General features: G+C 42.8%; 2 protein-coding genes across 6 annotated transcripts in view; both read left to right on the forward strand.

The window, feature by feature from the left end:
* The window catches only part of LOC109855592, a 93,027-nt gene extending 91,375 nt beyond the window's left edge, over window positions 1–1,652 (forward strand). For all 5 annotated transcript variants that reach the window (XM_020430029.1, XM_020430034.1, XM_020430033.1 and 2 more), the window contains 3 exons: window positions 73–207; window positions 322–495; window positions 852–1,652. In XM_020430029.1, the coding sequence (XP_020285618.1) occupies window positions 73–207; window positions 322–492 (306 nt within the window). In that variant the 3' untranslated portion in view covers window positions 493–495; window positions 852–1,652. The remainder of the gene's footprint in view (window positions 1–72; window positions 208–321; window positions 496–851) is intronic.
* An 8,325-nt stretch (window positions 1,653–9,977) lies between these two features.
* The window catches only part of LOC109855593, a 32,155-nt gene continuing 20,535 nt past the window's right edge, over window positions 9,978–21,597 (forward strand). The window contains exon 1 of the mRNA XM_020430035.1: window positions 9,978–10,215. The gene's annotated coding sequence lies outside the window, so the exon portion shown is untranslated. The remainder of the gene's footprint in view (window positions 10,216–21,597) is intronic.

A 21,597-nucleotide genomic window follows, 5' to 3' on the forward strand; every position in this document is an offset into this window, starting at 1 on the left:
TTCTCAACGAGTTCTCATTCGGTTGACCGAGCAAGCGTGACGCTCCGCCAATGTTGGTTTGTTGATTTACAGATCATAATGTCGGTGTTGCGCCATGAGAAACCGGCCGAGGAATACGAGGTCGAGATACAGAAAAAGAGCGGCAGAGGAGCCGGTATTTGTTTCGCCGCGTTCAGAAGCGGCAAAGGAGCCTACGTGAGCGAGTTGGTGAGTGTTTTATTTTATTTTATTTTATTTTATTTTTTTGTTTTACTTTGAAGTCTAACCGATGAGAAGAACCGACTCGGTCTTACCACGCTTCACCGATTTCGATTTCTACAGACGCCAGGCGGACCGGCCATCGAAACCGGTAAGATACTCAGAGGCGATCATCTTCTAGCGATCAGCGGATTGGACGTTCGCGAGGTTTCCTTGGACGACATCGCTTTTCACATGAAAATATCCAATCCGTTGCAACTGAAGCTGGCTAGGTACAAGTCCGCCAAACAATGACAGGTACAATTCGACTGAGCAACTACGTTTTTTACTTATCGAAAAATAAAAATATAGATAGAAAACTATAATTTCAATGTTTCAAAAAGAGTGAAAACGCATTGAGATTTCTCCGCTTTCGGATCATTTGTTCTACGCATTCTTTCGATATTTAATATTACGCATATGTGTGTCAAAAAAAAAAAAAAAGGCTTGGAATTTGCCACGGAAATAGCGCGAGTAGAAGAGATCGTTTTCTATCTACAACTTATCTTCGTACAAATATTTTATAATTAATTAATATTTATTACATATTAATTATCTTATATTAATTTTCAAGCGCATTTGCGAGTTTGCGAACTCTTTGTTTTTCTTTTCAGGGTTCTGCGGGCGGAACTCACAACGCGTATTCCGATGTACGAAGAAACACTTACAGACATCACGGATTCTAGTGTGATACATAGGGCAAAATAATGTCTTAATAATCCTTAAGTACCTTGTTACGAGAGCAGCGCGTGAAAAATCCGCGCGACTCGATCTAACAGTTATTACACGCCAGCGTCGCCAATCGATCTTGCCGTTCGAAACTCGCGTGCGCGAGAAAAGCACGAGGCGACGGTGAAAGAGCGAGATGGGAGTAATAGAGAGCTGGATTATACAAAGCGCGCGCGATAAAATACTCGCAGCGGTATATCAATTTGATCGAAAAAACCGGATGGACGAAAAAGAAGAAAAACGAGAAGAAGAAGAAGAAGAAGATAGGAAAAGCATTTCGTAGACAATTTAGAGGAAAAAAAAACCTAAAATCGTTGCCGATTGCTAGGGAGGTGTAGATGATTGAGCTTTCGTCAATAGGAATGTTTTTCGACGCGAATCGATCGGTCGTCGATCGAAAAACTGCGTGTAAAACGATTCCGTCTGCCGATATTCGCTCTCGTGCAAACTAGCAGGGATTACACACACACACACATACACACTCACACACACAGCGTCTCTTAAACACACGTGCGTATTACTGTAATTACATACTTAGCGATACGGTAATACGTTTAATTACCGTCTAATAATAACGACGAACGTAGAAAAAGAAAATCGATAATAAATCGGCGAATTATCGGCACGATCGAGAAGGAAGAGATCGCAGATCGATTCGCTTCTCTCGGTCTCGCTAAAAAAAAAAACAATTAATTAATACACTTGCTTGTTACGTTTTTTCGTACCACCACGTTAATAGGAGGCAAAGCAATTATTGTAGAAACCGACCGTAGCACGCGTTTTTCTTCGATTCTGTGAAAAGAAAAGCTCTTTTTTCACGATATAAAGACTCTAGTCCCGCCCGAGATCGGCGTTTCGATGTTTTCTCGCCTTAATTATCGCTTTCTCGCTCGCACCGCGACCGCTCTCGCTGAGACACACCTACACACACATACACACACGCATACGTAACATATTAATATTATAGTCTTATAATGTATTTTTCAATATTAATAAAAAGCACCAGGAAGGGAGGAAGAGAGGGGAAAAAAAAACGATGTGCGAGCTGTATCAAAAACTACACACACTGCACATACACATATAAACACGCACGTACACATCGAGAGTGTACAGTACAATACTACGATAAAAAAAAATATATCGGTAAGTAAAATTTTGTAACTCGTAGCTCTTAACTTTATTATAATAATAAATCACAACAACCGAATATAATTATATATAATATCGACATAAACTATTAAGATTGCTCTAAAACACACACACACACACACTGCTAAACAGTTATAGGATATATTTACACGCAACTGGCAAATAAAACTCGCGCGCAGATATCGTTCGAGGCACAGCTCGTTCATCGACGTACTTATCAAAAACGAAAAAAAAAAAAAAAGAGTATTGTAGCATAACCGCCTAAAAAGATCGTTATAGTGATAAGAAGAAGAAGCTACGTATATAGATTCTTCGCGTGTAGCCCGACGAAATATTATTATTACACACGAGGAGCGGTCGCGTCGAACGTCGCGAAATGCCGATCGAGTGATCATCATTTGATAGCGATTTAAGTGCTTGAAGAATACATACGCGCTCGAAATCATAGTCCGCGCTGTCGCAAATAATTTATGAAAGAGAGAGATGCTCCCAAACCATCAGTTCGAGAGTGTTAAAAAAAAAAAAAGAAAAACAATTTCTTCATGCTCTGACGATCAACACGGTACGGGGTGTCGGCTAAAGCTAGGTTTTTGTTGAAAGAGAGAGAGAGAGAGAGAGAGAGGGAGAGAAAGAGAGAGAAAATACAGACGTTCATATACAATTGAATAAATTAAATCGTAAAGCTAGTCCACATAGTGCGCAGTTTTAGAGATTTTCAGAGAGACAGAAGAAAAGTCACAAATATAGAGAGAAAAGTTATATATATAAATAAAATGAGTATATAAATAAAATATATATATAAAGATATATATATATATAGAGAGAGAGATATATATAAAATAAACAGAGTATAAACACACGATATAGAAGTCATTTATTTCGCGAGTCGTTATTTCTCTTCGTCGCGTGAACGACGGGCACGTTCTTCGTCGAACGTTTTTTGCATATATGGAATTTCGCATAGTTTATTTCGTAGATCGAGACGCCGCGTCGATCGTGTTTCGCAAAAATATAAAACAAAAAACCAAAAAAAAAAAAAAAAAAATATATACCGTTGTCACTGAAGAAACATTGTTTTTGACACGAGTGTGTGACACGGTCGTTTATTATTATAGCGTATGACATATAGTATATTGTAACGAGTTGTATAGGAGACTGTATTGATTGTGTCGTATGATGTGTTATTATATATTACGCGTATTTAAAAAAAAAAAAAAAGTCTGAATTTTTTCAGGAACACAACAAAAAGCGGAAAGTAGTGCAAAGGAGCGAGTGTAATAACAAGAGCGCGGCGAGCGTGTTGAGAAAGCAACGCGTTTGCACGTTTGACGGCAAAATTACCGCGAAAATCGCAGAGACTCGTTTCTTGTTCCCTTCCCTCTCCTTCAACGTCGTTGAATTTGAAGTTGCGTCTCGATCGTTACTTCGAAACGTTTCGTATCGAATTGCTGATAGAGCAGAAACTCGATATCGCTGCCTCGCGGGCATAGGATTACATTGCAAGGGGGAAACTCTCTCGCTGGCAGCGAGACTGGGATCAGGGGAGGGAGGGGGAACGCATTGACATGTTGGAATACGATCTTCTTCCCACACGTGCGGGATGGAAATTAATGGAATCGGCCAAAAACGGATTTATTTTGTTTAATTCGAAACACTTTCGAGTGCGCGTATTTGCAATTCGCACGTTGTCATCTCTCGCGAGACTACCATAAATTTCTATTATCGAGACGCACTTTCAAAGTCGAAGACGGCACGGAGGAAACGGATTGCGTGCGGATGACGACTAGATATCTCTCTTTTTCGGATTACTTCGTAGTTACGTTTCAGTTTCGCATAAAAATGCGTGTTGTACGATTATATTGATAGTGTTATTGCGTGCGCGAGGGTTGCGATTGTAAAATGGCTCGAGGGCAAAGCAGATCGTTTACGATCGTGATCGAACGGGGACCTAAAAGTGAGAATGGGAAAATGGATGGAGGATAACGCGAGACGCGTCATCGTGTTCTTACCTCACCACGGTTAATAAATTTATTTATCGATCAAATTTGCGAGCAAATGTTCCGACGCCACTTTACAACCAAACGGCTCGCGATTATTGTCCTGATTATTGTTATCATGATTATATACATTATTACACGTCGCAGTCGAGAGACGTCATGATCATCGTAGCGTGGCACTATAATATATTGAGAGTAAAGACAAAACGCTGATTATTATAGAACGAGAATAAACTGAACCTCGAGATCTATTAAAAGCATCAAGTGCAACGTTGTAGTAAATACTGACGTTTTGTTGTTGTTGTTGTTATTATTATTATTATTATTATTGCGCAAACAATCTCTTTTCGCGCAACTTTGAACTCTCAGATACTTATCTTGCTTTCGGTCGACGATTCAACACAGGGTAAGTATAAATGTTTGATTACAAGACTTTGTAAAATATTTCACATTGTTACGTTTTTCTCTGATTTATTTATTTTAACGGAAATGAATTTTCTCTAGATCTTCAAAACTGAGAAGCGAATATTTCGAGACGAGATGTCGTAGTTTTAAAAAGTAAAAATTGAAACTGAAGTAAGCAACATTAAGAATCGTGTTTTTTTTTATAATAAACTCGTAACGTTTTATTTTCAGATATTTATTTTCTCGCAGCACTTATTTTTCTTCGCTGCAAATATTTTTCTTCCACTTGTCCGACGTGTATTCGAAGGCAACCTAAGATATACATTTTCAGACGCGGATATTTCCATCCAATATCGACGGAAATTTCGTTTCGATGCCACACACACACACACACACACACACCGGGAGAACAATCAAGATGTCGAATATAAACGAAAATATTCGCTTCGGAATACACTTTACTTTCGTGCATATCGCGAATTCAATTCTCGATTCGAGATCGATCCGCGACGAGGAGGAAGAAAAAAACACACGTCGCCGACGCGTTTTCGCGCGACGCGAAATCTCACGCACGTGCCATTACGCGCGTTTTTTTTTCGATTAATTAATCGCGCGTCTTGTGCGCGCGCTCGTAACCCACTTCCGTCGCCGATAAACGATTTCTTTGGTCCACTTAGAAAGGCGCTCACAAAATAAAAAGGAAACGACGCGCGCGACGAGAAATAGGCCTTGTCGCGTGCGCGCGCGCCGTTGTCGGTCGCGTGACGTCACTCGCTCGACCGCATCAAGCGCATAAGTAATTAATATTAACGCGGAGACCGCACAGAGGCGTGTAATCGCGTGTTGGTTAACTACCGAATCCTCATTGTCTTCGCGTGAGACGGTTTTCGCTTACGCGCCGCGCCGTTGAAAGCAAACCGGCGAACCAAACAAGCGAACGGCGATTTCGCGGTTTATCGTCGATAACGCGCGAAAGTTATTTGTGTTCTTAATGTTTTTAATTACGAGCGTGTTTGAAAGTTGTGTAATTTTTGCTTAATTCGCGCGAGAGGGGAATTAATCGAGCGGCAACGCTACAACGGGAAAAATGACGAGGGGAAAAAAAAAAAAAAAATCGCAACCGACATCTTTCCCGGGAGAAATGGAGCGACGCGAACTCGCTTCTTCTTTCGTGAAGCGTAAACCAACATCGCGAGCGCGAAAACAAAAGAAGAGGAACGCGCTTCGGAAATCGAACTTGACCCTGAAAGTCTCGCCGGTTCAAGTCTCTCTCTTCGACTTCGAATCGGAGAACGTTCAAGGAGAAAGGCAGAAGATCCGCGTGAGAATAATGTATTCAATGTCTCGTTAATGTCAATTTGTCTTGTACGTTGTGTACAGTCATCGGACAGGACGAAACGTTCAGCTCTTACTTGACACGATTTATGCAAATAAATTCCGGCAACAGAGTTAACTCGAAACTCGGTGGCGTAGAGCGTGTGCATTTCCGCTTTTCACTCCGCTTACAAGAGCAATTTTCTTGTTCTTCGCGAAGTGTGCGTGTTTGTGTGTGTCTTCAAATCGTAAAGATTCGTGAGGAGATAAAAATTAAAAACTCTTTACCCAAATTCTTCATTTGCTTTAATTTATTTACTGGTTTATCTTTCACCTGGCATATTTTTTATACAATGTGTAATTCCAATTGCGCTTAAACGGCTTTAATTAGGCAATATATTTCTCTTCGTTAAAGTACTTTGTTATCTTTCTCTCAACCAACTCTATCGAGAAGCTCTCGTTGAGTTATGATGTATATTTTAATTACACACAGCTAAACTCGCGCGAGGGTCTGACTGACGACTCGCTCTTGCGAGTCGATCTTGTCGGATAAACTTCGCGGAAGCCAAGTTTTTAAGCGCCGTTACGGCGCGAGTTCGTTTCCATTCGGAGAGAGATTCAAGTTTGCACAAAATTGCAGCGCAAAATACGCTGCAATTACGTTCCCTTCCCCTCGCGAGATCGATCGACAAAACAAATCAGCGCGACATCAAATCGGGGGGGGGGGGGGATATGACTCGAACGCGGCAAACGGAAATCGTCGATTTGCGACACGCCGTTTACGCAAATACCGAGTATACCAATCACAGCGAACCGATGTTTAATTATGTTTGCGCCGTAACTGCGCACTTTGCCCGCACGGTGTAATGACGATTAGCGGGATCGGTTAACCGTGAGCAACGGTCCGTGGAATACAACCCGCGGGGGAGCTGGTTTTTGCTTTCCGCAAAACTCCCCGTTTCGCGCGGGAGAGAACCGGTCGTTCCCGTGCCGGAAACGAAAATGAACGTGTTTTTGAACCGGATAATTTATGCGCGCGCGGAATCGCGTATTACGCGCCGCGCGTGTATTTCCACGTTGCTCGCTCGAAATTGGGTGCGAGCGACGATAAACTTCTGAACGAAATTAGATGAGAGACAGATATCTGCGATGTTAAATTCACGGATCGGTTAACTCGAGCAAGTAAAATAAATGCGCGAATTGCTCGTAGGAGCGGACGCTCCTTTTCCGCGAGAAGAGAGACGATAATCCGTATATAATTTTTTCCCCTGTGCAAATTTTAAATAATGCGTATGTTAACATTATTGCGTGTAACGACGGAAAAGAGGATGGGAAAATTGCGAGAACCGTATCACGAACAATTTTATATCAATTGAGGAGCTCACGTGAAAATGAATACGCCGGAAATAAAAATAGCGGAGAAAGCTAAGGTCTGAATTATATATTTTTTTTTTTTTATGCAAAAGAGAAATATGTTTCCTTTATACGCGTTCTCCTTACATATGTAAGATGAGTTTACAATGCGCTTTCTATAATCAAGGGAAAAAAATACAACTGGAAACCAGACGTTCCAGACGCGTAGTTATAAAACAATTGCCGCTTCTCAAGTTCTGTTTTGTTGTGGGTATAAAAAAGAAATGATCCTTCGGAAAGTAGGGGAAGGTCACACTGGCGACGTAAAAAAAAAAAAAAAAATAACATTGATATGCATCAACGTTCTCGCCCGAGGAGAGAGAACCGTGATACAATTACATCTTCTGGCGGCGAACACCTGCGGCGGAGAGCAAAAAGGCAAGAGTTACAACATTCGGCGGCGCCACACGGACAAGTTTTGCGAGTCGAACGTAACGACGTGGACTACTTCCACTCGAAGGTGCGCATTCCGAAAACTTTCTTAAAGCAATTATGTCATAACGCACTCACCACCCCGCGCACGTCCCTCTTTTCCCCGTTCCGATCCCTTCCTTTCTCTCATCACACATCGTCTTCTCTCCGCGACACAGATGCGACGTCGTTGCGACCGCTTCGATCGAGATTTTCGAATAATTTCACGCTAATGACGCGCGCCTAAAAAAAGTGGGATTTGTTGTAACGCGATGCTCGCACGACGCGCAAAGAGTCGCGTCGTTAGTTTTTGCCTCATTATTTTACTTTTCGCATCTGAAATTACACACGAGCGTTGAATCCTACGTGAAAACACGTCGCAAAGGCGTTGGATATAGAGAAACGCGAAAGTCCAACGCATCTCGATCGTTGCCACATCGCGTTTCGCGCACGAATAACAACGAGCCTATTATTTCTCCGAAATTTTTTCGAGGGCCGCGCTAATTATTCCGCCGTTGCGCAAACGCGCGCCAATAACACAGACGGCGCTGTATAACAATGCGAGACGGAAGATGCGAACGTAAAAGAATTGGAACGTACGTGTGTACATGATCTTCTCGCGCATGTGCGATCTCCTCAGCTATCTTCTTCCCGTGCCCCACTATCTTCTCGCAACTCTCGCAATTAAGCGGTTTTACGATCGACTGAAGAGTCTCTTTTCCCCTATACGACTTTCCGAGGCTGGATATCAGCGTGGTCTGTCGAGCACCTCACTCGCACGCTGATTTACACCGATTATCTTGTCACATTCGAGCGATTCGTCGGAGAATCGAACTTTCGCAATGATGTATCCGGCTCGGTTTTTTTTGTTTTGTTTTTTTTTTTTTCGAAACATGCCGCACAACGTATTTATTTCTCTCCGCGACATATTTTCTACTTCAATTTACTTTCTCACTTTCTTTCTTTTCGAAATGAAATTTTTTCCATCGCTTTAATAAAAAAAATAAAAAAAAAAGCAAAATGAAGAAAAGTTAGCGCACGCTCTTCCTATTGCAAATTAAATAAATTCGAATAAAATTTTAATTCAACAAATTTGATACCCTATTTCGTTGGAAAATTCAACGGGGGTTGTGAGATCCGAAGTCGAGCAAGTCACGCGGCAGTCACACACGTTGTGAAACGGTAAAAGGGCAAATTAACTGTGACCGTTAATTTTCCAGTTAGCTCGCTGAAAGCGCGTAATATTCAATGTCTGTTCCGTTTTGCTGGCATTACGTAAAATAACTGTATTTAGCGTAACATGTTCGAATAACATCGCCGCGCAAAGTGGCATAAGAACCGCAGTTTTGGTTTCGTACCGTCGACTTTAATTTGTAAAACTCGCAAAAGTGTGCGGCGCGTTTAATATAAGTAATAATAAACTTGCTACGTCGCAAAAAAAATGTATAGAATATACGAGAAGATGACGTTTGTAATTTGAAGGATCGTTTTTTCATATATCGCATTATTCCTCGTGATGATCCCTCGTGATCAATTTAAAAGTTGTTTCAAGGTTGAGTGAAGTGAAAAGGAGAATTGTGAGAAACTCTTACTCAACAAATGATAATTAACGCGATTTAATAAACCGTGATTCATTATTTGTTCCGAAATCGAAAATGTTGCTTTCACCTAATATCCTTTTATTACGCCGAGAGAAACTGCAAAAACTCTGCGACAGAGCGAGCGAATCCGTCGAAAAGAAAATTCCACCGTTCTCGCATAAATGCAGAGTACACCGCGGAGAATTCATTAATAAACCTCCGACTTAACGAGAAACACAAACGCGCAGTTCGTTTGAGAGAGAGAGAGAGAGAGAGAGAGAGAGAGAGAGAGAGAGAGAGAGAAAATTCGCAAACGGAACAAACACGCCAGCTCGATGTTGTACATTCGCAGTCACTCCGAAGTGCAAGTATCTGAAATTTAGGTTGTAGTTCCGCGTGATGCGCGCGCTCGCAGACGGCGAGATCGCGTTTCCCGCGTGCGGCTTCTTATTTACAGAAAGAACATCGCGCGTAAACTTTCCACGAGGTGGAAAGCACCTGGCGATCGGCGATCTTTTTCGCGGCGAGGTAATAGCGAAGTCGATTCACGGAATAAGAAGGGTCAGGCGAAGCCTACTTTCTTCCACTGAATTGTCGCGCTCACCTCAACGGGGGGGAGGACCACTCGCGAGTGGTTTTACGTGGTGGTAACACATCACGGGAGAAAGAGAGAGAGAGATAGAGAGAGAACTCGCTTAACAGACAGCCGGTCAGAGCCAGTATGTGCTGAGTCCGACTGAGTGGTAAACGCGAGAGAGGCGGTAAACGGCGGTCGCGATCCTCCTCTCGATAGCACGGAATCGGATCGCGCGCGATTCGCACTTTGATTCACGCGCGAGAAGCCGCAAGCGAGCGCACGCCCGTATCTCGTATATATCGATTGGCACTACACGCGTCTGGTTTAATTCATTCGATCTCTCGTGGTGATTTCCTGTGGATATTCGCTCGAAAGCGTATCCGTACCGGAGACTCGCATACAAGTGAGTACGCAATTAATACTCTAATAGTGTGTTTTTATGGTGTTGTCGCGCGCAAGGGAGACGCGTTATCATATTGCGCGCGTAATTATTACGGAGAGATGTACGTGCGAACGCGACATACTACTCGTGCCGATTAAAAATCGTCATTCGTGCAACTCTGTAAATTTTGTTTTTCAAGTGCAAATCGAAACGCATATTATACTTTGAGTGAGAATAATAAATAAATCATAATAACAATTTGACTTGTAAATTTTTGCGAGGATAACGAGCGACACGAGGAGAATCTCGACAAACTGCCCCCGACGAAAAGTGAACGAAATAATTTTCATTTTTTTTTTTTTTTTTTTTCTGATATTTTCGGATTATTCGACGCTCAAAGCGCGTCCGTTGTCGATTATCCTTGGATGTTAACGTAATTAAACTCGAGTTTATTGAAATTCGGATTAGCTCGTGCATTAACACATCATCATAATAGGAACGTTAGGTCAGACCGTATACTGGAATATTCGCGTTAAACCTCTGACAAGCGTTTTGACAATATGCATTATCGGTAATTAATATATCTCCACGGTCTGCAATAATGGTTCGTTTTCGACAGGATTTCGAGGATCGTTTCCGAAAGTTGCCGATCGATTTCGAACATTGAATCGTCGAAATTGCGACGCCGCACACACACACACACACATACACACACAAATTTACGTAATATCGCGAATCGTATCACACTCGCGGATATTTAGTCGATCATCGCGTGTGTCAATGTTCACACACAATCGCGCGTAACCCGTTACATAATTTTGCTTTCGAATCTTTGTTTGCTCGCTGTCCGATTTGTTGTCACGGGCGTGTGTGACGTACATGTTTTTGTCTCGTATATTATTGTAAAAAAAAAAAAACAAAAACAAATCCGCCGCACGGAGAGAGATTTCGAAGATAGAAACGGGAAGTTTCGTTGCGAAGTGAGGTGTGTGTGCGAAGGAAAAAGACACGCTTTCGTAATTTTCTCCGACGAGGAGAAGCAGCGGTCTGAATTTAATATCTATGCCGCATCCTGCATCTGATATCATTCGTCTTGCGGACAGTGACGGTGGCGGCGGCGGCGGCGGCGGCGGGAAGAAAACTTGACATGAAAAAAAATAAACGCGAGTCTTAGAACTCGCGTCTCTTTACTCTGTACAAAGTTGTCATTCGTGCGTTGAATCGCGCCGGGACACGGGAATCAGGAGAGAGAACCGAGACGCGGAAACTCTTATCAAAAATTTATAGCTGAGAATAAATGATGCTGCATAAACCTCTCCATAGCGCAAAGTCGAGACCCGAAAGCGCACGGAGAGAGAGAAAACTGTCTCTTAAAAATTTTAACTATCTACCGCGTCCGCAAAAGTTTCCAAGGAAAAATATCATGTCGTTAAACGTGTGTGCGTGTGTGCGCGCGCGTGGTGTGTTAATAGTCAATACAAATTTTGTCCCGACGAAATATCGACACTTTGGAATTACGCCGAAATTGTGTCGATCGTGAAATCGGGTTGTCTCGTGCGCGATCCGTCAGAATCTCCATCTCTATTTTTTTTTTTTTTCCTATATTGCCGTTTACGACTTCCAGCGATGTTGACGCGTCAACGCGCCTCGCTTTATGTGCACACAAGAATCGCAGTTTTTTTTCTCTCTTTACGATCGCGCGTAAAACATTTATGATCAAGATGTATCGGTCGTAATTCAGGATGCAGAAGCGCATCCCCGGGAAAGCACTCGGTTCGCTTCTATTTACAGAAGCCGTTTACATCGTGACCATTTATTCGGCGGTCGGGACGAAAGAGGAGCAGAGGACTCGGCCGAGGCGGAAGAAAAATACATTGAAATATACGGGAAGCTACCGGCGAATGAATTCATAGTCTCTACTGCAGAACGTTCGATAATGTTGCACTTTATATCGCAAATAACAGACGACGACGTGCCCCGCGCGTGTAAGCCGCGTGTGTATGCCGGAAGTCATGTTCTCCGCCTCCCACGTATGGTCATCTAGGTTACGTTCGACTGTTACACATTTCGCGCTGTATTGTCACCGCTAAAAGCAAAAAGAGAGAGAGAGAGAGAAGAGCGAACACGCATCTGTTCAACGTCTCGTGCAAATATTGAGCGAGGACGAGGCGAGATTAGGCAGGAACGTCCGCTCGCAAAAATATGCTAAACTCTCGCGAGATGCATCTGATTCAAATTTGCACCGGAGTTTCGCCGAGGGTTTTTTTCCCCTTATAGAGCAACACTGCGCGTAATTTGATTTGACGCAAGAGAGTAACGAAAATCACGACGTCACGCAAAGGTGGTCTTTCATCTGATGGTACAAAGGAATATATACTCTATGTGCATATATATATAAATCGAAAAAGTCTAGAATAAAAGTCTATTGGCGCGCCAGACTTTGTTTCCGGAAGAAAATTAAAAAATTGTCTGGTGTAAATACTTTTTCAGTTTTTTTTTTTAATTCTAGATTTTCATCTCATATTTGTATGCAGAATTCAATATCCTTTAGGTTGTAAATCCGCCAGGTCGCGGAGACACGTATATCGGTCTGACATACAAATCTCTTTCCGCTCGGATCGCGATCGAAAAGCAAAAAACGCACAAGCATTTTAAAATGAGATCGATTGATGCTCCACTAGCTAAACTGAAGCATTGATGCGTATAGGATTGTAATTCCATAAATCTTTTCGAGTGTTGTGGGCGCGCGTTGTGTTACACGGTCGTCGTATTTTATCCCGGCGTCGTTGTTTGGGATTTAATGCGCATCGACGTCGAGAACCTACCTACCGAAATGCGCGCGCGCGCGCGATCGTAGAATCGAATTTCATCGATCAGTGTGTACGACAAGTGGGTCAACAAAACGCGCGTTTGAATTTTCGTTCATCTTTTATTTTCGCGCGTATGCGAGAGTCGTCCACACATCGGCATCCCGAAACTCTCGAAATTCCCGCTCCGGAGGTTATCGGGTTCGCTAACGAATAATAAATTTTTTTGAACCCTCCGGTCTGATAAAAGAGCGCGCGCAAGCTTTTTCGCCGCGCTATCACAATTGCGCGCGCGTCCTCGCCCAACGACGACGAAACCGGACGATGTCACGTACAGCGTATGAACCGACCCGCGTAAAAAAATGCCGAAGGGAAGAGAAGAGAAAAGAAAAAGGGAACAGTTCGACGAGCGCCGGGAAAACAGATCGGCCCGAATGCGGTGCGCGCGCGCGCGCGCGCGATGTGAGTGAGTTCCCACGCAAAATACAGTCCAAAACTTTTGTTGGAAATACTACACGGTAAAACTCTCGTTTCTCGTAGAAATTTGTGAAATGAAAAAAAAAAAAAAAAAGAGAAATCAGTTTTATCCTCTTGAGAAATATGTGAATATACATTTTACTTTACAAATATCCGAGCATTGCGTTCAAACAGAGAGAAAAGATCCTTCTTATATAATTCTCCGCCCGCGCGCGAGAATAAATTAGTTTAATTATTTTAAGGAATCTCACGCGTACTTCGCAATTTGCACTCGTCATTCATTGTAAAATTTATTATCATATAAATTTGCTTTGCAGATTGCCCTTATTTATTGTTTTTTTTTTTTGCTCGCTAATCACCGAGCAAATACGTGTTTTTTTTCTTTTCTTCAAGAAACGCCAAATCAAATATTTACTTACCAGAGTGTGACATCACATGTCCGTAAGAAAAGATTTAATTACTACGCGTGATAATAAATTAAACAATGAGAGAATTCCCGTAAGGGGGATTTCAACTTGCTTCTCGCGACTCGTCGGAGAACGTATGTACGCGGGTTTCGCGAGAATTTTTAATTAAAATCTGTTTCAGCCCTCCGGGGAATCAATTCGTTGTGTGTTCCGCGCGCGTCTGATAGCGGTAATTGGCGGGTTTTGGCCTTGCGGGAGATTTCGCGTATATATCAGCAAACCATTCTTCCATTCGGGACGAATGAAAACGATCCGATTTGTTGCGAGAATGGATATTCGCAGGAGTCGAACCGAGAGCGAACGTTACATTATCCCGATAATATCGTCGGTATGGATAGATAATAACGCGAGATATTGCGCGCGCGCGCGCTGAATGGAACGGCAATTATAAAAACCGGTATGTCGCGTCGATCAATTCCTAACGCGAGGAATATGTGCCGTGTCGTTCATCCGGTTTCCCGTCACTTTCTTGCTCAATGACAAAATGAAGGAGAAGGGAGAGAAGGGGGAGGGGTCGTTAACCCTCTCCGTAACGTTCTTTCCGACCGGGAACGTTTTGAGAGTGCGTGACACTTTTACGGAACGATATGGTAAACGATGTCGTTAGAGCGCACATTGTAAAATGCGTTAGCAAATCGAGCGCGTTTATATCCGAACGATTTGTAGAACATTTCGAGGTACATAATGACGAGTCCCCGATTTCCTGAGCTCACGATGTGTGCGCGTGTGATACAGTTGGAGGAGATAAATCGTACAGCTGTCATGACGCGTCGCTATTTTCTCACAGCTAATGAGGGAAACTCTCGATGACAATTAATTCGATTGCATTATTGAATACAAGCACGTACATAAGTGAAGAATTTTTATTTCGATCGTTTGCTGTACCGCGATATTTTTACAAGATACGGGAGAGAAGAGATATACAAATGTACGCGCGCGCACTTACACACACACACACACACACAGTGTTTTTCAGTTTTTTTTCATCCGGCGAATAATTTGCGCGCGCGGCAGATAGAAGAAAAAAAAAACACACGTTTGATACACGATATCACCTTGTTTTATTGAACGTTGGCGGTTCGATTGCGGGCGCAATTTTTGCGATGTAAAATTGCGAACGCTCGCGCGAACGTATCGAACGTGTGACGTGGGAAAATAGGGCGTTGCGCGCGTATAGTCCAACTACCGGCTCGTTTCTATAAAGTTCCGAATCAACGGTCTCCGTCGGAGCGCTAATAACGACCGGACGGCCGCGGCGGAATCGATTTTCGGATATTATTCGAGTGAATTCAAAATTCATGCAGTTTGCCCAAATTTAACGCCGCCGGTAATACATCGCCGGCTAACTGACCTGCTTCCTTCTCTCTCTCTCTCTCTCTCTCGGCGCGCGAATTGATTTCCAACAGCACTACTTTCTATTACTCGAGACCGCGGGATATCATCTCTTCTCGACGACGAATGTGACGAGAAAGGAGAGAGAGAAAGAGAAAGAAAGAAGAGAAGAAGAGTGAAAAGCAACACAATTTCATTTCTTGTATTCAGGCCGCAGCCGCGCGATCGTCGCTTTCATAAATCGAACCTACCGTCATTTAAAATCATTATCGCGTCTTTCTCTCCTAACGCTCTCTCTCTCTCTCTTTCTCTCTCTCTTTCGAGAACGAATAGAAAATATGATACGTCGTTTTCGAACGCGACGCGTCTGCTTCGCCACGCCGCCGATCGCATGCCGTATTTTAATCACACATATGCCGCGCCGTGTGTGCCAGAACAGTCACGTAACAGTGTCAGTGGACGCTATTACTCGAATTAGTGGCGCGACACGAATTTTTGCACAATGAAGAACTTTCCAATGTTGTTGTACTTAGAACCGCTCGAATTGCCATCAATCATGTTTCGAGACCGTTTCCTCTGCGGATGGGAAAAGTGGATAATTGTCGATTTTCCCGGCGGTGTAATTTTACGCCGAGACTGTTTTTCCGCGAAAATTCGGGGAATATGGAAAATTATTGACGATTCGCGTGTACAGATTTTTTTAGTTTCTCTTCCACAAAAAGCCAATAGCTTTTTCTAAAGCGCACGACGAACTGGTGCCTCGCGGTAACACCGTCTCGAAGTGGCACGATTCCTCGCTCGATCGAACGATTCCTCGCGGACAGGTCGAGGTCCGCGCGGAAAACGCAACTTCCGAAACCGTAAGTCTACGTACGGAGTTTGCGACGTAGCGGAACGTGGCGGGAATAAACTTGCTACGTGTTCGTTAACTCTTACACGTACGTATATGCGCACGAGCAAGAGCGCGTTAAAGAATCCGTTCGTGCTCGACAGGTTTTTCTCCCGTCTCTAAGCGAAAATTCGCCTTTGCGTGTTGCCGTGGCGTGCTCGGAACGTGCGAGACCGCACGTGGGTCTCTCTCTCTCTCTCTCTCTTTTTCTCGTGTGTGTGTGAGAAACGGGTGCGCACTTCTCAAAGCGAAGAAAGTTTTTCGTTTTTCCTCTAGTAGCTATCTCCTTCCGATACAATCGACGGATGCGAAAGACGGACGAGCCGCGAAAACTTCCGCGAAGTCGAAACGCGAGCCCGAAGTAACGTCATATATCAAGCAACGTATATAAGAGATATCCTCGCGCACGAGAAAGGAAATCCTATTTCAGTCTCTTTCGAAGCGAGACGTTGATAATCCATAACGCGAGCGAGATTTTTGACTATTTTTAAGATTTTCTTGCGGAGCTGCATATAATATTTTTCCTTCTCGAATGAGAAAGAGATTTCAATACGACTCGGAAGAAGAAAATTCACCGCTTTCATTGCGCTGAATATTTTAACGTAATAATCTAGTGTGTGTACACACACACACATACACACACACACACACACGGAGAGAATAATGTATCGCGCGAACTGGATGTTCATAAAAGCACACGACGGCGTATTATTCCAATTAGATCGAGAGCGACGCATCCTCTGTGAATTTCAAACGTAATAACGTTACGTGAATTCTCAGAAGTTACAAAAAAAAAAAAAAAAAACCCACATACACACATAACGCGAGCAAAGTGTGTTACGTGTAATTTCGTGAGAGAGAACGGATCGCCGCGCGCGCGCGACCTATTGTCCTCGAGTTTGGCGAGAAGTGGAAGACGAAAATGATTCCACTTTTTCCGACGCATGTGTGTTACAATGCGAGAAAGTAGCGCGCGACTATTTCCATATGTTATATTTTCGTTTTTAGCCTAGCGCGAGTTGTTACACAACAAGACATTGTAACACGCATGATAATAATAATAATCGCGCGCGGTGAGATCAATAATTAATCGCGATTTTTGTGTTCCGATTATTATCGATTACTTTCCGCGTCGTTCCGCGATTACAACGATTTTGTTTTTCTGCTCGCGGACAGTTTTGCGCAATCGATCTCGTTGTTTCTTTAACGAGAAGAGAAGGGCCTTCCGTCCGAATGTTGCACGTGCTCAATGACGCACGTTTCGAGAAACCGGTTTCACTGCGAGATTCGTGCCGCTTTCAAAGCGACGATCGATTCAATTAAGCGGCGCGTCGCGCAATTATCGGGGGTTTGGCGTGCGCCGTTTGATCTTACTTAACCTTCTTGTGCATTATTCATCATCGGCGTTCGGAACCACGCGACCGTTTTTGTCTTGTCGCCGCATGCGCGAGCGATGCACTTTGCTCGCGCATCGAGGTCGCTCGCCCTCAAAAAAAAAAGAAAAAAAAACGACGAGGACACACGTCGCCGTGGGTTCACCTCGAAATATCGTCATGTAAACTTTCCCGCTGTGACGACGCGACGACGACGACGACGACGACGATGACGACGTACGTGTATACGCTCCTCTTCATTCTGAAGACGCGACCCACAGAAATCGGCGACGACCGTAAGGTATGCATATTAATCGCGCGTCCGTGTCTAGGCGTCAAGAGTCGACCTAGATCTTTTCCTTGCTCGCGACAGGAAGACTCGCGTCGTCGTCACGAGCCTGTTGCGCGATCAGCGTTTCTCTCTCTTTCTCTCTCTCTCTCTCTCTCTCCGATCCAATTCCCGACTTGTAATTTTCGTTCGTCAACGACCGGCCGATCGTCGTCGTTTATTTATCCGGGAAAAAGACGCGCGTGATTATATTCCGCGTCTAATTGTCGATCCCGCCGACTTGCGAGAATTACCTGCAAACAGAGCCGCGGAGTTTCTGGAACGCGAAGTTCCGGTTGCGCAGCGAGAGAACAAACGAGATCACTTCTCAGCGATCACGACTATTCCGATTATCGCCGAGGAATGTGTTTGTGTACCGGGGATTGTTCTCTACCACGTTTTACAAAGAATTTTGTTACAGTCTATTAAGAAATTAACAAAATTGACCGGAAAATAGTTTTGGTCACGGTGGATGATTTTTTTATTTTTTTTTAAACGCTGTTCAATTATTTGCTCGAGAGGAATTTTTTTTCGAGAGCTTAAAAGAGTGCATTCTAGTCTGTCAAACCACTCGGTGTAAACCGGAGTCATTAGTACTGACACGTAGACAAACGTGTCGGGCAACTCAATAATCGATTATGGAAACGAGGGATATCGGCGCGCCGGTATCTCACGTATTAGTTGAGGAAAGCGCGCGAGAGACGCGAAGAGGGGAAGGGAAGAAACGCGCGTCATTTTCCTTTTCTCTAACAAGTCCCGGACATGCTTCGTCGTTTCACTTGGTGGCTCTCTCGGAGCAGCCGTTCGATGCAATTAATCGCGTTGCTCTCGAGTGCGATTTCATCAAATTTCGACGAGACATTTCGTTTCTCTCCGCGAACAAAAATATCTCTTCACCTCGTTTTGCACGAGGGCCAGGCATCGAGTAGTTTCCTCGCGCGGATGATCTCGTCGCTATCTCCTGATTTCGTCGTTACTCTCGATACGTCACGCAACATCGAGAGTATTCGCGCGCGTATTTTTTGCACGGCGCATCGTACCGACATTACTTTTACCCACACACACACACACGCACACACACACGTCACGACGAATTTACATCTTCATCACGTCTCGCGTGATGTCCTATTAACACTAGAAAGCTAGTTAAAGACGTCTTTTCATTTTCGCAATCGAGTCATTTGTCTGTATCGAGTCAATTTGAACGCTAGTTTGTTTCGAAAATTGTACAGTACTTGTCAAAAGTTTGTCTGATACTCATCACGTTGCGTTCTTTGCGATCGAGAGCAAACTATTTGTTTATCGAAGCGTCTAATTATCCACGTGCGCGTTAATACGACTCGACGCGATCGTAAAAGAACAACGAATCTTTCTCGTGTCCCGCGTTGAAATCAGTCGCGAAAGTTACCGAGCCGACTAATCGAAGTGCAATTGCATTTTTTCCGCGCGCATCTCAAATGTGTCAAGTACGTAGCGCGACACCCCTCGATTTTGCTCGTAACAATTATTACGAACGAACGAACAAACATTCGGACGCCACATCCCGTATTAACGCGCACTTTCAATTGCGACCGCACGCGCGCACATTTGTTTAAATAATAAAGCCAAGTATAACAAGCAATCGTACAACGAACGTAATTAATCACATTGTGTCCGAAATGTAATTACATCAAATACAACCGTACGACTGTTTTCCGATCGATCTCACCCTCCTATGTACTTTGTATAATTCGCGAATGACGTCACGCGGGGGTATTAAATTAATTTTGCTGTGTCATTTGGCATATTGTTCCACATGATATCTGTTGAACGTTATCATTGTGTAATTATTTGTCATCCTCAACCGACGAAGATTAAATCGAAGAATTAAAAACCAGAGGAGAGAAAGAGAGAGAAAGAGGAAAAAATTAGATTGAATTAGCGAACTTTCTGAGAAGATCCTTTCAAAGCGCGAGACATTAACAAACTAAAAATAAAATAAAAATTGAACAAATGAACAACATGTGTGAACAATATGGGGAAAAAGAGAGAGCGCGCGGGAAATAGTTTTCAATCATTGAACTTTTTAACGTTTTTAATTATAATAGCTTTTCATTGAAAGTGCAATTCTCCGTGGAGTAATATACACAACAACCGATTCGGCGTGTTGTTAAAAAGTGAGAGCGTACTCGGGAGACACGATGTGCGAAAATCCAAACCGCACCGCGTCGGAGATCTCACGAGATCTATCGCAACAGCACGTGTTACAGAGAGTTGCATCTGTCGAATGATATTTGTTACAACCGGGACAAGACCCACGCACGCAACAGACTGAAAGTTAATTAGGATGATTTGCGCACGCAAACAATTAGAAGTATCCTGGTGGCGCTCGTTATCAGATTGCGCGATCCTCCTACGCAAGATCGCGATTTCTCGCGCGCGATGTGTCACGCGTTCTCTCCTCGCGTCTCTTCCATTTTTCTGCAAGCAGATCCGGTTCTTTTTCTTTTACGGTAAAATCACAATTAAATAGTATCGCAATTAAATTGTTTCTTCTAGCGAATACAACGCGCGTTCGCACATTTAACACGCTCTTCGATTTTTGCGCGAATGTTCGGTTTTCCGCAAAAAAACAGAAACGAGGAAAATCCGCAAACTTTCCCGCGATCTTCATTTGTGCAACACGTCATTGTCGGAGTTAAACAAGTTGGGACATTTGGTAATCGATGTCAAGTAGGGAAGGCGACACGTCATGTAATAATTTCATTTGCATGAATTATACATAAACCGTGACGTATCGTCATCGATCTATGTAACATCCACCGCAGGAGAGTTTAGTCTATTTGATCAGGAAGTTCTCTCCCGCGAACTGTGTAATATCACCGTGTTCTGCGTGTGTAGCGCACTCGGTCTCCGGTTACAAGTTAAACTGCCGTCAAGTTTTGACGCGACACAAATGTATATTCCGATTTACTGTGAATCAAGTTCGCGTGCGCGGAACTTGACGGCCATTCAAAATTAGTTTGCCAAATTGCGGAAATTAACTTCCCCGAACTCGTACATATCTGGAGAACATATTGCTGAATTCATAAGTCGCAATCTGCCTATTAATTGTACACCGTCGTCAACATCTCGACAGAAATAAAGCAATAATTTACATAATATAACAAATTAATGTATTTATGTTAATAATAATTCCAATAATATATTATTTATATATTATAATAAATGTATTATTAACATGTTATTTGTATTAATAATATGTTTATTATATATATATTATATTATATACTATTATTATAATACATACAATAAATAACATAAACGATTTTTATTACAACATATATATTTATTTTTTACTTTTTTCAGAAGAAGGCCGTGTGTAAAAAAAACACCGGTACAATTACACATCCTCCTCCTATATAAAAACATCTATGTGTACCGTGAAATGCACGTTTTGATATCGAATGTATCGCATCTATTGTTGCCTCTTTTCCGCGTTTCCTATTGGTTGGTTGATTGAGTCGAGTCGAATCGAATTGGTAAGATCGAGAGAGTAAATAATGACAGAAAAGCGATTTTGACAGTTCGTCGTATACGTGGAGAAAATTAAAAACGTGACTAAAGTAAAGTCACTTGACAGGAAAGAGTAGAAAACCAACACGTGACTAAAGTAACATGACTCTGTAATTTATATTATATATAATATATAATATTATATATATATTATATATTATATATTATTATATAA

This window comes from Pseudomyrmex gracilis, unplaced genomic scaffold, assembly GCF_002006095.1.
Source record: "Pseudomyrmex gracilis isolate BER0280 unplaced genomic scaffold, ASM200609v1 scaffold_93, whole genome shotgun sequence".
In the NCBI taxonomy this organism is placed as follows: Eukaryota; Metazoa; Arthropoda; class Insecta; order Hymenoptera; family Formicidae; genus Pseudomyrmex; species Pseudomyrmex gracilis.